This window comes from Dromiciops gliroides, chromosome 6, assembly GCF_019393635.1.
Source record: "Dromiciops gliroides isolate mDroGli1 chromosome 6, mDroGli1.pri, whole genome shotgun sequence".
NCBI lineage: Eukaryota > Metazoa > Chordata > Mammalia > Microbiotheria > Microbiotheriidae > Dromiciops > Dromiciops gliroides.
Genome location: NC_057866.1, coordinates 81520754 through 81535618, shown reverse-complemented (window position 1 = coordinate 81535618; position 14865 = coordinate 81520754). Strand labels below are relative to the sequence as shown.

General features: G+C 35.9%; 1 protein-coding gene across 10 annotated transcripts in view; it reads right to left on the bottom strand.

Annotated features, from left to right (window-relative positions):
- The window catches only part of BOD1L1 (biorientation of chromosomes in cell division 1 like 1), an 84067-nt gene that overhangs the window by 20376 nt on the left and 48826 nt on the right, over window positions 1-14865 (bottom strand). For 6 of the 10 annotated variants that reach the window (XM_043969950.1, XM_043969955.1, XM_043969951.1 and 3 more), the window contains 9 exons: window positions 11255-11298; window positions 10238-10328; window positions 9408-9484; window positions 8374-8455; window positions 5014-5084; window positions 3387-3468; window positions 2850-2923; window positions 632-707; window positions 486-514 (listed from right to left, as the gene is read on the bottom strand). In XM_043969950.1, coding sequence (XP_043825885.1) covers window positions 486-514; window positions 632-707; window positions 2850-2923; window positions 3387-3468; window positions 5014-5084; window positions 8374-8455; window positions 9408-9484; window positions 10238-10328; window positions 11255-11298 — 626 coding nt within the window. Of the gene's footprint in view, window positions 1-485; window positions 515-631; window positions 708-2849; window positions 2924-3386; window positions 3469-5013; window positions 5085-8373; window positions 8456-9407; window positions 9485-10237; window positions 10329-11251; window positions 11299-14865 lie in introns of those variants that run through there. The other 4 variants (XR_006353526.1, XR_006353528.1, XM_043969954.1 and 1 more) reach the window with 3 other exon arrangements.

The window sequence follows — 14865 nt, the reverse complement described above, 5'->3', positions numbered from 1 at the left end:
AATTCTGTTAGCTCAGAATAATCAAGAGAATGTCTTTTTATTTTTCAGTAATGAAGGGTCATCTGGAATTTTTCCATTTTAACTGAGGGACATGGTTTCAATTAAATTTTTTGGTCTAAATTTGTGATTTCATTAGTGTAGGGAATATCTAGTAAGGAAACTCCCTAAACCAATGAGGTTCAGCAACTATTTTGCAAACTATACAATGAAATGGTTGCCTGGGATACTGAAAGTACTGGGGTATTAAGTACCTTGGCTTAGGGTCAATAGTCAAGTCTGGATTCGGGGTTAAGACTTGGACCCAGGTCTTCCTGATTCTGAAGCTAGCCCTCTATTTATTATGCCATGCTATCTACATGGTAGCACAAAATATTTGTATTGTGGTTAACTTATCTGAAAGGAAGAAATATAATGTTTATTACTGGAAAACAGGTTTTTGGTTTTTTTTGTAAGAAGGGTGGTAAGGAGGAAAAATTTATACTTACAGCATCACTATCTGTTTTGGAGTCCTCTTCTAAAAAAAAAAAAAGAATTGAAAGTCAATTCAGAAAAATCAATTTGAATCATTCTATGTCTCACTGAAAATATAACAAGTAATTTAACTGTTGTTTTTTTAAAAATTAGTACTTACTAATTTTTACTGTTGCTTCCACAGGGTATTTGCGAGGTCTTCCTCTTTTCCTTTTAACTATTACAGGATGGTCCTCCTAAGGGAAGAATATAAAAAGGCTATAATACTTTCAAAGGCTTTTTTTCTCTAATTACCTACCCTCTGCTACTTAGATATTAAAAAAGAAAATGAAGGGAAGGACTGAAATAAGAAGATAAAAAGCACTTGTAGGCCGGCCTTTTACATATTCAAATTCTGACTTTAGTCCAAGTCAATTATGACCAAAATTCATCATTTACTGTTATAAGAAATGTATTTTTTAAAAAAACCAAAACAAATAAACAACCAAAGGGCTAGCTACCCTTTTAGTCACAGGGCTGGTGGCTTAATGGACGCTGTATTAAGGCCTGACTTAGAAGTGGCCTAACAGAATAAGTTATGGAAGTGGCCCGTATGATGGGCTCTATTTTAATAATTTTTTTCAGTATGCATGGTTAAACTTGGATTACATTGGCCTGCTTAAATAGTTCTGGTTTAAGAAGGCTGCTATTACAAGTACTTTCCCCTATATTGTTACTAAGTACATTCAGGGAAAATAAAATATAGTAACTTGGTTAACTTGTAAACCCTATGCCCACAATATCAGTGGTACAAAGGAGTTCTACTGTTATTTTGTAGAGTCACAACTCTTAGTTGCACAGATACATGTGCAAATAGAGCCCCAAATGTGAAAAATACAGCCTTGTGGTCACCACTTTGATACCTCTACTTCCAACTGTCTATGCATTTATTAAGCCATCTTCACATGCTAGATCCTGATAATACCATCTTTTGGGAGCCTACTGGGCTACAGTAAGCCTCTGTCAAAAGGAACAAATATTTGTTAAACTACCACAAAACTGGCCACAGTGATAGGCAGCAGGTAAAGGAATATTTGTTCCTTTTGACACCTTTTTTTTTCCCTGCCAAATTATATTTCTTTCCAATTGTCAAACACTTCTCTCACCCTTAGCCCCCACCCCCAAATTTGGAAAAACATTTTACTAATTAGGCATACTTAAGCTCTAATTTGGGGTACCTTGTGGCCCACTGGATAGAGTGTTGGGCCTAGATTCTGGATGATTCAACTTCCTGATTTCAAATCTGACCTGATACTTCCTAGCTGTGTGACCCTGGGCAAGTCACTTAACCCTATGTACCTCAGTTTCTTCAACTATAAAATGAGTTGGGAGAAGGAAATGGCAAACTACTCCAGTATCTTTGCCAAGAAAACCCTGAATGATATCACAAAGAGTTGGACACGACTGAAAAATGACTGAACAACATTAAAGCCCTAATTTCAGCTTTCTGGGCATCTATGGTTCAAACGTTCTGCCAAACTCTTTCCCGCTTGAGTGGTTGAACAGAATTTAGCTACAGAATTATGAACTTAAGGTAGGTGGAGATGCATGACTTTATCATTACAAATTTTGATGTGGTATGGTGTAAAGGATCAGTGCAGAGGACCCACTCTATGAAATGGCACCTTATTACACACACACACACACAAAATATTAAAGTCATTTATCTACCAACTGTATCTTGGTCTCAAACTCTTACTGATTTGGCAAGATGTGGTATTAATAATTAATGATAATAAAAACTTTGAAACCTTACAATAATAATGCAATTTACCTTTATATGGTATTTAATTTATTTAATAGTGTACAGTGTTTTATGAGCCATTCCATATGTTCCTCAAAAGAACCCTGTGGGAAATGTAAATACTATTATCCTAATTTTACAACTGAGGAAAACTGAGTCTCAAAGACAAAGTGCCCTGCTCAAGATCACATGGCTAATAAAGGGGCAAAGCAAAGACACAAACCTAGGTTTTCAGACTCAAGTTAGTTCTTTTTCTGTAACATCATGCTGTTTCTTTTCTTGATGGAAAACTTCTGGGGAGGAAGGTTATTTCGACACTAGTCACAATGCTTTATATTTCCTTAAAGCTCCCTTTTGTGAAGAATTTGGCACAGTTCCTTACATGCAGTGGATGCTCAAAAATAAAGCTGTTGCTTGACTGGTTATTTAGGGTTCACATTAGTGTTAAGTACCTTGATTTTCAGTTATAATATCTGAACATAATTTTTTTTGTATTTATATTCTGACATTTTTCCATGAGAATCAAAACATTGCAAAAAACTCGACTAAAAATGCAAATATTTCCTAATGAACACAAGACTACTTGACTACTTGCCTCTGGAGATTTTGCACTGTCCTCTTCATTCTCCTCTGCCTTTTCATCATTAGATTCTTTGCTACTATGTTCACCTGTAGAAAAGGCACAACTCAGAGGAAATACTGCAGTATACATTGGCCTGGGGAATCCTGTAAATCGACACCAATGTCACTGCCTCCCCAACCCTGCTGATGGTTAAGATTACAAGCAAAATATCCAATTCATGCCTATACCATGGAAAAGGCAATTTAAATTAGCAGGACTGTGCTGAACAACCAATATAAGGAAACTCACTTTGCAAAGATAAGAATTCAAATTAGAAACTAGCAGTTACCAATTTCAGATAGAAAAACAAAAGTTAAATGTTTCCTGTATTTTTTAAGGAAAGGAAATGAACAACATAGGTAGGTGAAGATTTGTGTTTGCAAACAACTGACTAAAGGTTACAGGTTGCTCAGAGAAGTGGCATTCTTGCTACATTACTGCCTTAGCCACTTTCAAAATAGTTTAGGCTAATTACGTATATGTAACTGATAAATATATTGTGTTACTTACCTTTCTCTGCCATGGGCCTTGGAGCAGTAGTATTTTTAATACTTTCTTGGCATATTTCTTCTGCACCCTCAGAACTCTCTTCCTACTCAGAATGTAAAAAAATAAGAGTGGATCATTTCTTTTTCAAACCTGTTTTTTTCATCATACTCTATTCTACAGCTACTTCACTTCTGATAAATTATAAAACAGCCATACTACATATAAACATTCCTCCTACTAATACAACTTTTCAACAATGTTAACATACTATAACCATATCTATCTAGAAGGTTGTGGAATCCCAAGCCCTTAGTTAGTTTTGCCCTAACTCTATGTTTTTAGAGAACCAGATTCATTTTTGGAGGTAATTAGAAACATTTAAAAATAATCTTTTATGTCTGCCATTTAGGATACGTTAAAGCCAGATTAAAACCTTTAGAATACAAAGATCACATAAAACTCGGATACTACATTGCTCAATATAAACAGCCTCTAGGCACTTAAAGTACCCTTTACTTCCACATACTAGGGAATTAAAACTGATTGTAGGGGGCAGCTAGGTGGTGCAGTAGATAAAGCACTGGCCCTGGATTCAGGAGAACCTAAGTTCAAATCTGACCCCAGACACTTGACGCTTATTAGCTGCATGACCCTGGGCAAGTCCCTTAACCCTCATTGCCCCACAAAAAAAAAAAAAAAGAAAAAAAAGAAAAAAGACTACAAAGAGTTGGACACAACTGAAAAACTACTGAACACAAAACTGATCGCGAGTGGTCTAATATCAAAATGAGTTTCTATTCCTTAAACATGTGCTATGTGCTAGGTTAGGAATGAAAGAGGAAACCATGAGAATTCATCATGGACTTATTCTTTCAATTATTTGAGAGTTTAAATGTATTGGACTTTTACAAAAAGCTTTATCAGTCACTTAAAATTTTCTTAAAATGTTTATTTATTTATATAGGTTAAGTACATTTATCATAGTTAAATGACAAGGTAAACAGAAAGGTAAATATACTCTTCAGACATGGAAATTGAGGGAACAAATAAATACTCCTGAGAAGGAAATGGGAGGGAAAAATAGGGAGGAGGGAAGTAAAATTTCATTAGTTCTGTTCTGAGAAGTAATGAACAATTCCGACAACCTAGCATCTACTCCATATCTTTTGTGCATAGTTTGATTACTCTATTCCTGTCCTATAGACCAGAGCTGAGTATCTTGCCACTGGCACTATCCCTTCATGGTTCACTGAACTCATTGTCCTTCCCCCCTTTCCCTCTTTCTAACTTCTCTTTTTCTGTCAGTCATTTTTAGGAAGTGGAAAGTTTTAAAAAATCCAAATGTCTTATGAAAATGATAATAGCACTGAATGGAGATTACTTGATCCAAAACACAGTCAACTCTCTGTTAAACACTTTCACCTTCCTAATTACATTTTCAGCCTCCAATAGAGCTAACAGCTCTAGCACCTTCCTCATAGAGTTGTAAGAAATCTCTATATAGCAGCTATTTTTATTATGTGGAAATAAAGTGGGCATTAGAAACAAAATAAAGTATCATAAGAATTCAGTGATATAAGCAATTTGTGAGCGAGAGCGAGAGAGAGAGAGAGAGAGAAAGAAACAGACACACACGTGGGTAAAATACCTTTATAACTTGTGGTTTTGTTTCAAAACTCTGACTCTGTACCACTTCTTTGCATGGGTCCAGGCTATCATCTGTAATTCAGTTTTGATACAATCAAAGATAAACTTTAGGAGACCAATTGCATGAAAAAACACAATTATTACAGGCTTAAAGAGTGATGTCTTTTAAAGAAATTACCACAACTAATAGAAATATTTCTAAGCTATGAATTACTGTAAAATCAAAAGTGATGAGTACACACATGATTAAATTAGGATGTGAAAACTGAATATTGGCTTTTGACTTCAGTAAAGCAAACCATAGATGGGTCACCAAAGGGAGTTTATAAAACTGTAAGGAACATTTCAGTGATAATTCCTAATAAATGAGCATTAACTTCCAAGTTCCTGGAAACACTTTGGTCTTTTCTCTTGTGACACTATACTAGTGTTAGAATGCATTTGTATTAAATAAAATGATTACTTTCACCAACAAAAGTAGTAGTTACAAGCATGCTTTATTTTCATGTTAAAATCTAAAAATGTTTTGGTCAATACATGTGGGAATGGCTTTTTCCTAACTGTTTAATGTGGATTATACTAAATGGAATTGTTAATATCGTAGAATGAAAAAACAGTAGAAAAATGCTATTACAAGAATGAGATAAAACTCAATATGGACAAGTGAGGTATAATCCAATTAACAGCTGAAAAAAAACCAGAAATACAGTAGTACGTCGCAGTGGTTCCCAAGGTTTCTTATTTCATGAACCCCTTTAAAAAAAACAACAGAAAATGACAATAACAATAAGTGTTGTAAAGCCCCAGGGTAATTTAATATACTACTTAGAATATTCTTTGCAATTCTTTACTGCTTAAGGTGCCATCAAGGAATTTTTAGTTTGAACCCTGGATCATCACTGTAAACTCTGGTGTATACCAGTCATGAAACTTAGGTATTAGGAGTATGGACATTAGTTATAAGACTAAGCAAGTCACTTCTTTGGGCTAGCTCCCTCACTTGTAAAATGAGAGGGTCGAATTAGGTAATCTTTAGGTTTTTCTCAACTTCACAATTTTATGATTCTAAATATAGGGCAAGGTGGACAGAAGACATTGGGTGTCATAAATGACAAGAGTCATTCTTATTCCTAATAGGAAAAGCACTTAATACATGGTTAGTAACTGGCTGGAATTAAAATATTAAGTGGTATGCACAAATGGTAATGTTCTGAGTACCACTTACATGAGTATTTATGAGAATAAATATAATCAGTAGATGAACAGGACAATTCATTGATTGGATTTTTATATCCAAACTGTTGTTATATACCAAAATGGAAGAGAAATTATGGAGGCAAATAATTATCAAAGTGGCATCCTTCCTCCTTTCTTTATCCACAAAAAATAATTTTGTTATGAGTCAAAGGGTTGGAAGGAATTTAGAAGCTATCTACTCCAAATAAGAATTTCTTCCACAGACATCTTTAACAACTTGTCATCCAGACTTTCCCTGAATAACTCTAGAGAGGAGAAGTCTATTTTATCCCAAGATAGTCTTTCCCACTCTGGATAGCTCTAATTATTGTTTTTCCTAATAAAGAAGTTAAATCTGCTACAATGCAACTTCTACCCAATGCTCTTAGTTTTTCCCTGTGGTGCTAAATGGAAAAGTCTAGATCCTCCTCTACAGGATAACTCTTAAACTACTTGAAGACAGCTTTCATGTCTTCCCCACAACCAACTATTGTCTTTTCCAGGCTAAACACGCCCAGTTTCATGAACAGATCTTCATGTATACATCATGGCCTTGAGGGTTTGTTTTGTTTTGTAAAAATAAAACCACCATACTTCAAGTCTATGTACATCTGGATACTCTCTAATTTGTTAATGCTATGCTTTAGAGGCAGGGCCTAGAACTGAACACAATAATCCAGATATAGTCTGACTAGAGTTGAGTGCACTGGGACTAATACCAGCCATGTTTCAGTTTTTTTTTTTTTTTTTGGGTAGGGCAGTGAGGGTTAAGTGACTTACCCAGGGTAACACAGCTAATAAGTGTCAAGTGTTTGAAGCCTGATTTGAACTCAGGTCTTCCTGAATCCAGGGCCACCTAGCTACCCCCTTTTACTTTTTTTCTTGTTTGTTTCAGACATTCTTAAAGAAAATTAAGATTACATATTATTAGGGAATATGAAAAACTGGGGAACACTTAGCTTGGCTAGAAATCTTCCTTAACTCAAAAGACCTTGGGAGACTGAGTAAATTTCTGGGGGGTGGGTGGGGTTCAGTTGTATCGTAAGAAATAAGGAGGATCTTGGACCTCCTATGCCAGTAAGGAAAAGAACTACACCTCCATGTCTGTGTGTAAGGCAAAGAAATGGCTCACATTCATAAATTCTCTGTCCTATTTATCTACCCATTTAAATGTGGGGGAGTACAATATTTTAAAATATTGAAAATGCAACAACTGTAGAGAGCTGACCAGGTGGAGAGGTAGAGATAAACCCTTTAAGCCCAGAAGATGGCAGCAACTGGGGCAATGGTGGAGTAGCAAAAATTCTTCAACCTAGTCAAAGAGAGCAAAGGAAGAAGCATGCTGCAGCTACATATACACGTTTCAGGAGAGGAAGATTATGTGGTTGAGTGGTTAGAGTTCCTAGACAAACACTAAGAATTCTTGGATGAAAAATCAAGCATGTAATTTCAGAGTTGGAAAAGCAGCAAGAGACTGAGCCATGACATTAAGGGTCCAAATGCTGGGGTTCACTTTTTTCTTCTTAGTACTGAAAATTATTTGGACTGCATAGATAAATGGAAATGGGGATTATCTTTTTAGCAACTTCAAGTTCATTTTCCTCTCAAAGTAGTTGCAGCCCTTAAGGTAGTTAGTATTAAGGCAGGAGTATTAAACAGGCCCCTAGTGAGATGGTAGGATTTACTGGCATGTTGGGGGTTGCTTCCCTAGCAACCTGAAATTTGTTTCCTCTCTGAGATAAGTCCAAAGCTTTAGGGTACCGTCATAAGCCTGGAGGCCTGTAGAGGTTCCTCTGGTGAAGGTAGAATTCACTACAAAATGAAGGAGAGTTGTACTGGTTATTGTGGGTTACTGTAAATTCTTTGTGGTGCAGTGATGTAAGGGCTGCCCCATACCCTCAGCTGTATCTGTGGGAGCTGGAGCCCTTTGATTCATACCTATGAAACCTAGGTGAACTGTATTTCAACTTCACCAAAGAAAACTGAGAAGGGGCAAAACAAGACAAACACATATGATTTTGGTGAAATCTCCAAGACAGAACCTACCCCATGTAAGCCCAGAGTGTGGGGTTCTAGTCAATAGATTACATGAAAGTAACAAAACGTCTCTATGGATTTCAATTACCTTGTTCATCTTCTGAAAAGGAAGACTGTTTTTTCCTTTTTCTTCTAGGTGCATTACTTCCATCTTGGCAAGGGAATTCTACCTGTAATTAAGAAGGAACATGACAAATAGGGCAAGCGGATTTGGATCCTGAATCAATATAATGAATGATAGAACTAAATTATTAGCAATATTTAGATTCTAAAAGGGATTTACTGGAGCGGAAAAAAAAATATAGAAATTTATCAAGTTAATTTGAATATGCCTTCCATGTGGCATTTTGAAAACTATTGAGGCTGTTTTTCCATTTCTAAATACACCTGAAATACCTAGCACTATATTAGGTCAAAATGCCTAACCTATATGCAAATAAACTACCTAGATGTACAATGTAGGCATAATAATTATTCACATTTATGCAATACTATAAGTTTAAAGTGCTCTAACCTCTTGGGAGGGAACTGCAAATATCTTTATTTTACAGATGAGAAGGCTGAAGCTAAGCAATTAAGCATCTAATTTATAGTCCTACAAATAGTGAGTGTTAGAACTAGGTGTATTTAAATAATCCCTTAATTGATGTCATGTTTAAAGAACTGCAATGTTCAAAAATTCATTTTGTAAATATGTCAGAGTGTACAGGAAGACTGTGGTAGGAGACCTGTGTTCTAATCTTAATTCTATTCCTAATGAGTGATGAAACCTTGGAAAAGTTGCTTCTTCAGTCTAAGTCTGATTCCTTTATCTAACATATCAAGAGATTGAATAAGAGGACTAAGTTCCTTTTTAGCTCAAAAGTTCTATGTTCTATTTAAATTATGTTAAGAAATTGAGCCTGGGGCAGCTACGTGGCACAGTGGATAAAGCACCGGCCCTGGAGTCAGGAGTACCTGAGTTCAAATCCGGCTTCCGATACTTAACACTTACTAGCTGTGTGACCCTGGGCAAGTCACTTAACCCCAATTGCCTCACTTAAAAAAAAAAAAAGAAAAAAAAAAAAGAAATTGAGCCTCTTACCCATACTTTTAAAGCTTCAGTTTATTAGAATAACCTACCTCTTCTTGAGCTTTCACTTCAATGGTCTGACTCTGTACAGCTTCTAAGATGTCCTTTTCATTGGCAGGTCTTTCTACTGACAATTAAATGTAAAAGTTACTAGTCATTCACTCTAATGATCATTATAAGGTCTGGGAGGTTAAATAAGCTCTTCAAAACTGCAAATGAAAATAAATTCTTCTTTTACTCAACTTTTGGATTCTCTGTTGGAACCTGGCTCATGTCCGGTAGTACTCTAGCAGTTTTGGATGAACTTACAATGTAATATTTCATGCTTTAGTTATTTGCATTGATGTCATAACAGAGTCTTCCTACTAGAATTGAAATAAGGTGACTGAAGGATTATCTACACTTTGTACTTTCTCCAAAGGTTAGCATGGTGCCATGCACAAAGCATAAACTTAACTGTTCTTTCTTGTTGTGAGAACCGTTGCGCTGGTGGCCTCCATAGTCTGCACCTGATGAATGGGAAGAACCAGTGTTGCTCTTCTTCCTACCTTTCCCTCTCCATCCCAGCAGGCTGTTTACATGAGCTTTTAGCTAGGACTCTCTTTAGCCTGGCCACAATAGGTGGATGGGTTTCCAAATTCCAAGTGGTCTCACTATGTCCTAATAGAAGCAAGACCCTTGTCTTAACAGGCCTATCTCCTCTCCTCCTTAAGCAAGGTGCTCTGCATATGGTAGGTTCATGATAAATGGTTGTTACATAGAGACATTCTATCTATTTAAGAAAAGTCATGAACCTTATGGCAGCAAACAAATAAAAAAGCTGTTAACCTGAAGAAAACAAATTTTAGTGTAATTCAGTATTATTCTGAAATCTATTTACCGTTTATTTCATTAGTGTTTTCTGAAAGCTCTGTTTTCCTTTCCTTGCAAATGTGAATATCTTCATTTGTTTCCAATTCTGAGTTTTTTACCTAAAATGAAAAAATATAAAGTCATTCAATACACTTCATTCTCCCAAAGAGGTTAAATCTGAAAACAATTTTATATAGTAACTGTCATTCAATCAATTATAAATGGAAGGGAATGTACTGCACATTCTTTTCATCTCATAAGTACAGTGCCTGAAAATCTCTGAGCACATACTACCTTCCTTTAAGAAGTTCATATAGGACATTTTTTTTGCGTAAAGAGTTTCCCTTAGCTGTTTTTAAAAGAGTTGAGGAGAAACATTATTTACAGTAGAAGAGGGAAAGTAAATCCTCCCTCTTCCAACAATTACTCATTTTATCCTTTATCTTCAAAAACATAAAGGGTAAAAGTAAGGTCTGTGGGTAAAATTTCTAATTTTTAAAACAAGGGAGCTGGATTAGATAATTTCTAAGGCACCTTCTAGCTTTAAGATACTATGATTTAGTAATCAGCTGCAAATAAGTCTTAATTGTCAAATTTATGTACAATATCCACAGGACAGATATTTTTCATTTTAAAATTGGGTCCTAAATTTGTTTCACATATTTAAAAGTATATCACAGAAGGTATCAAATTAATCTATTTGAATATTTCATAATTTTTCAAAACATCAGTCTGAAAAAAGCTACAATCATAATGTAGTCTAAAGTCCCAAAGAATGATGCCATAAATTCAGAATCATGAGTTTATCTAACAAATATTTAAGCCAACTGGGTTTCATGATATGGAAATTATAAGCCTAATTTTCAGTTTGGCTAAGTATAGATACACATTTCAATGATAACACTTAGGAGCAAATTTCAAATTTAATGTCAGTTGGATGTCTACCTTTATTCTCAAGAGATAAGAAGCCCCAGGGTATCCTCACCAGTAACACAACCTGTAAAAACAATTCCCAACAGACAGACGCAATAATTGATAGACTTACATTTGTTGACTTATTCTCCAATGGTGCAATTTTCTGTGGTTCAACTGTTCAAAAACAGAATTAAAAAATTTTAAAGAAATTCAATATTGTAGCACAAGCTGTAAAGTCTCCTGTCTTTCAATCAATCAATCAATTAGCATTTACTCTGTGCCAGACACTGTGTATATAAAAGGAAAAATCAAACAGCCCATACCCTCAAGAGCCTTTCTATTCTATAGGGGGAACATGCATACCTAAGCATATACAAAGTAATGGGGGGGGTACTGACAGCTGAGGAGGATAAGGAAAAGATTTTTGAACAACATAAAGACACATGCCACTAATTCTATCTTTTTAGTATAATGACCATGGTTTGTTATCCTAGAGGAACTTAAACTGAAATTGTTGATGAAGAGAAGCATTGGGGAAGAAGTCAAAACACAAAATACGCCAAACAAGTGAACAACTTAATAGAATCAAAGAATTAAGGTGGAGTCGTAGAAATCATTCTAGGCCATCTCATCTATAAAGAAAACATTTTATAGATGAGGAGTTTGAGCCCCAGCACACTCCATACCCTTATGTTACAGTGTACCCTTCTTTTTCTTTATTTTTTTGTCTTTGTATCCTCAGCACCTAGTATAAGTAGGGAGAGTGATAGGACTAGTGATTTCACTGCAATTTCAGGAGGAGTAAACTCCCCTGCAAGGGAGCAAAAACTTTCTTTTGTTTTTGTTTTGTTGTTTTTTTGGCAGGCAGTGAGGGTTAAGTGACTTGCCCAGTAAGTGTCAAGTGTTTGAGGCCAAATTTGAACTCAGGTCCTCCTGAATCCAGAGCTGGTGCTTTATCCACTGTGCCACCTAGCAGCCCCTGAGTAAAAACTTTTTACCAATGTAGGCTGGCACCTTTTCTGAAACATATAGTCTTAGACAGTTGCCTAGAGTAGTGGTGTCAAAGTCAAATAGAAATAGGTCATTAAACTTTACATAAGGATTCCTGTGGCTGCACAGACTTAGAAAATCATAGAGTAACATTATTTGTGCTCTATTATATTTTATTTACTTATTAATTTCCCAATTACATTTTAACATGGCTCATTCTGTGGGGGTTCTTGCACAGTCATGTGTCAGAAGTGGGACCTGAATCCAGGCCTTCCTGGCTTCAAGGCTAGCTTTCTATCCACGAAGCCAGAAATGAATACCTCTCATAATCTTAAAAAAATCAATTGAGGGGCAGCTAGGTGGCACAGTGGATGGAGCACCGGCCCTGGAGTCGAGAGTACCTGAGTTCAAATCTGGCCTCAGACACTTAATACACACTTACCAGCTGTGTGACCCTGGGCAAGTCACTTAACCCCAATTGCCTCACTAAAAAAAAACAAAAAAAATCAATCGAGAAGTAGACCCTATACACTCAAAAAAGCAATGATCTGTTTACATTCTTTGGAACCTTGGACTACTAGACCTGCTGTTCAGGCTCAACAATGACAGGAAATACATTTTTCCCCCTTCAACAACTTCCTATTATGTAAGTAGATCTTTTGATGAACTGTATCGTAATACACTAAAGTGAACTGAACTACATCCTGATTCTGAATGAAACATTTTAGAAATCCTGAAATCTATCATTGAAACTTATCAAATGGATTATTAATTATTATATACCTGGAAAGACTTGAACCAATATAGTTTCAACAGCCTGAAAAATTTTCAGATTCTGGATAAATGACAAACCACAAGGATTTTTGAAATGCTAGCATTAAAAAAACAAACAAACCCAAACATCATAGAAGTTTCACTGTTTGGGGAAGATGAAGCATTGTTGCTTCTTTTAAGATGGTTATATCTGAAATAATTTTCTATATAAAATCTAATGAACTTGTTATACTACAACAAATGAATGGAAAAGTTGTCCATCCCCAATGTCATATACTCCTTTCTCAAGCATTGATAGTCAGGCTTCTATTAATTTTCTGAAAGTAACCATATCCAAGATCATCAAGGGACTCTTAATTACCAAATATAACAGCTTTTTTGAAGTTTTCATCTCTTTCACCTGTTGCAGTATCTAACTGCTGACCTTTTTAGGATATTGTCTCCTCCTTTGTCTTTGGAATGATTCATTCTCCTAGTACTCATCCTACACTCCCATTTTTTTTGGGGGGGGGGTAGGTCACCAACACCCATTTACCCAATATTAAAAATCTTGGTGTTATCATTGATTCTTTTCTCTCCTTTAAATCAGTTCCCAAGTCTTGTGTTTTTTACTTCCATGACATTCTCACTCTCACCATCCTAATCTAAGAGGCCCTCCTCCTCATCTAACATACCTTCCTTCTGTTTCTTTCTATTCTAATTCTTTAGAACACTAATCTTTTTTAAGCCTAAATCTGGGTATATGATTCTATTATTCAAAACCTTTCATTGACTCCTACTAAGTAAAATTTAACCAACTGTGCTTGATGCTCAAGGTCTTCTATAATCTGGTCCAGCCTTAATTCCTCTATTCTTTGTTTCAATTAAACTTTTATCTTGTACTATATTTCCTTATTTGCCTCTGGCTCATGGCATTCCTTCCCTTCCTGTTCACTTCTGTCTCTTAAATTCCTATTTGTCCTTTAAAACCCAAATCAAAAGAGACCCCTTCCTGGAAGCCTTCTCTAAGCCCTTTCTCTCCTGGCACCTTCCACAGTGCCTTGGTGGTACCTATTTTATATATTTATTATATACTATTTTCTACCACTGCTTTTTTGCTTATAAGTCATAAGCATCTACTAGAGAAAGTTCCATGAGATCAGGGACTATGTTTATTTAAACTTCTTATATCCCTAGATATCTAGCGCAATACTGTGCACACAGCAGGAACTTCAATGTTTGCTAAACTGAACTGAAATAAACAATTTCAAACTGTTTTTTGCTTTGAATCTGTTCAAACACAAAATAAAGTATTATCAACCTTCTATTGTAGTTTCTAGTTGTGGCTCAGCCAAACCAAGTATGTGAAGGGCAAGTTACTAAATTTTGGGGGGTGCATTTCATCATCAACAAAAGGAGAGGAATTTGCTTAGATCAGAGGTTCGTAACTATTTTTTTTTTTTTAGTGAGGCAATTGGGGTTAAGTGACTTGCCCAGGGTCACACAGCTAATAAGTATTAAGTGTCTAAGGCCGGATTTGAACTCAGGTACTCCTGACTCCAGGGCTGGTGCTTTATCCACTGCACCACCTAGCTGCCCCCCATGCTATTCTATATTGAGGGAAGAGCTTTGCTTTCTGATCCAAAGAAGTTAACACTTGTAGACATCCAGTGTATTTGTAAGGAAGTATATATTAAGACTTGAATTTGATGTTAATTCTAAACGTTAAATAAGACAGGAATAGGGACTAGGCCTATGATTTCACTGGTGTGGGGAACACTGCTCTAGGCAGCTGGATGTCAAAGTGGATAGGGGGCTGAACCCAGAATTAGGAAATCTAGCCTCAGACACCTGATATGTGACCCTTGCCAAGTCACTTAACTGCTGGCTCAGTTTTTATAACTGTAATAATAGCACCAGTATCTCACGGTTGTTTTGAAGATCAAATGTGATATTTGTAAAGTGTTTAGCACAAAGCTGGGCATACAGGAGGTGCTA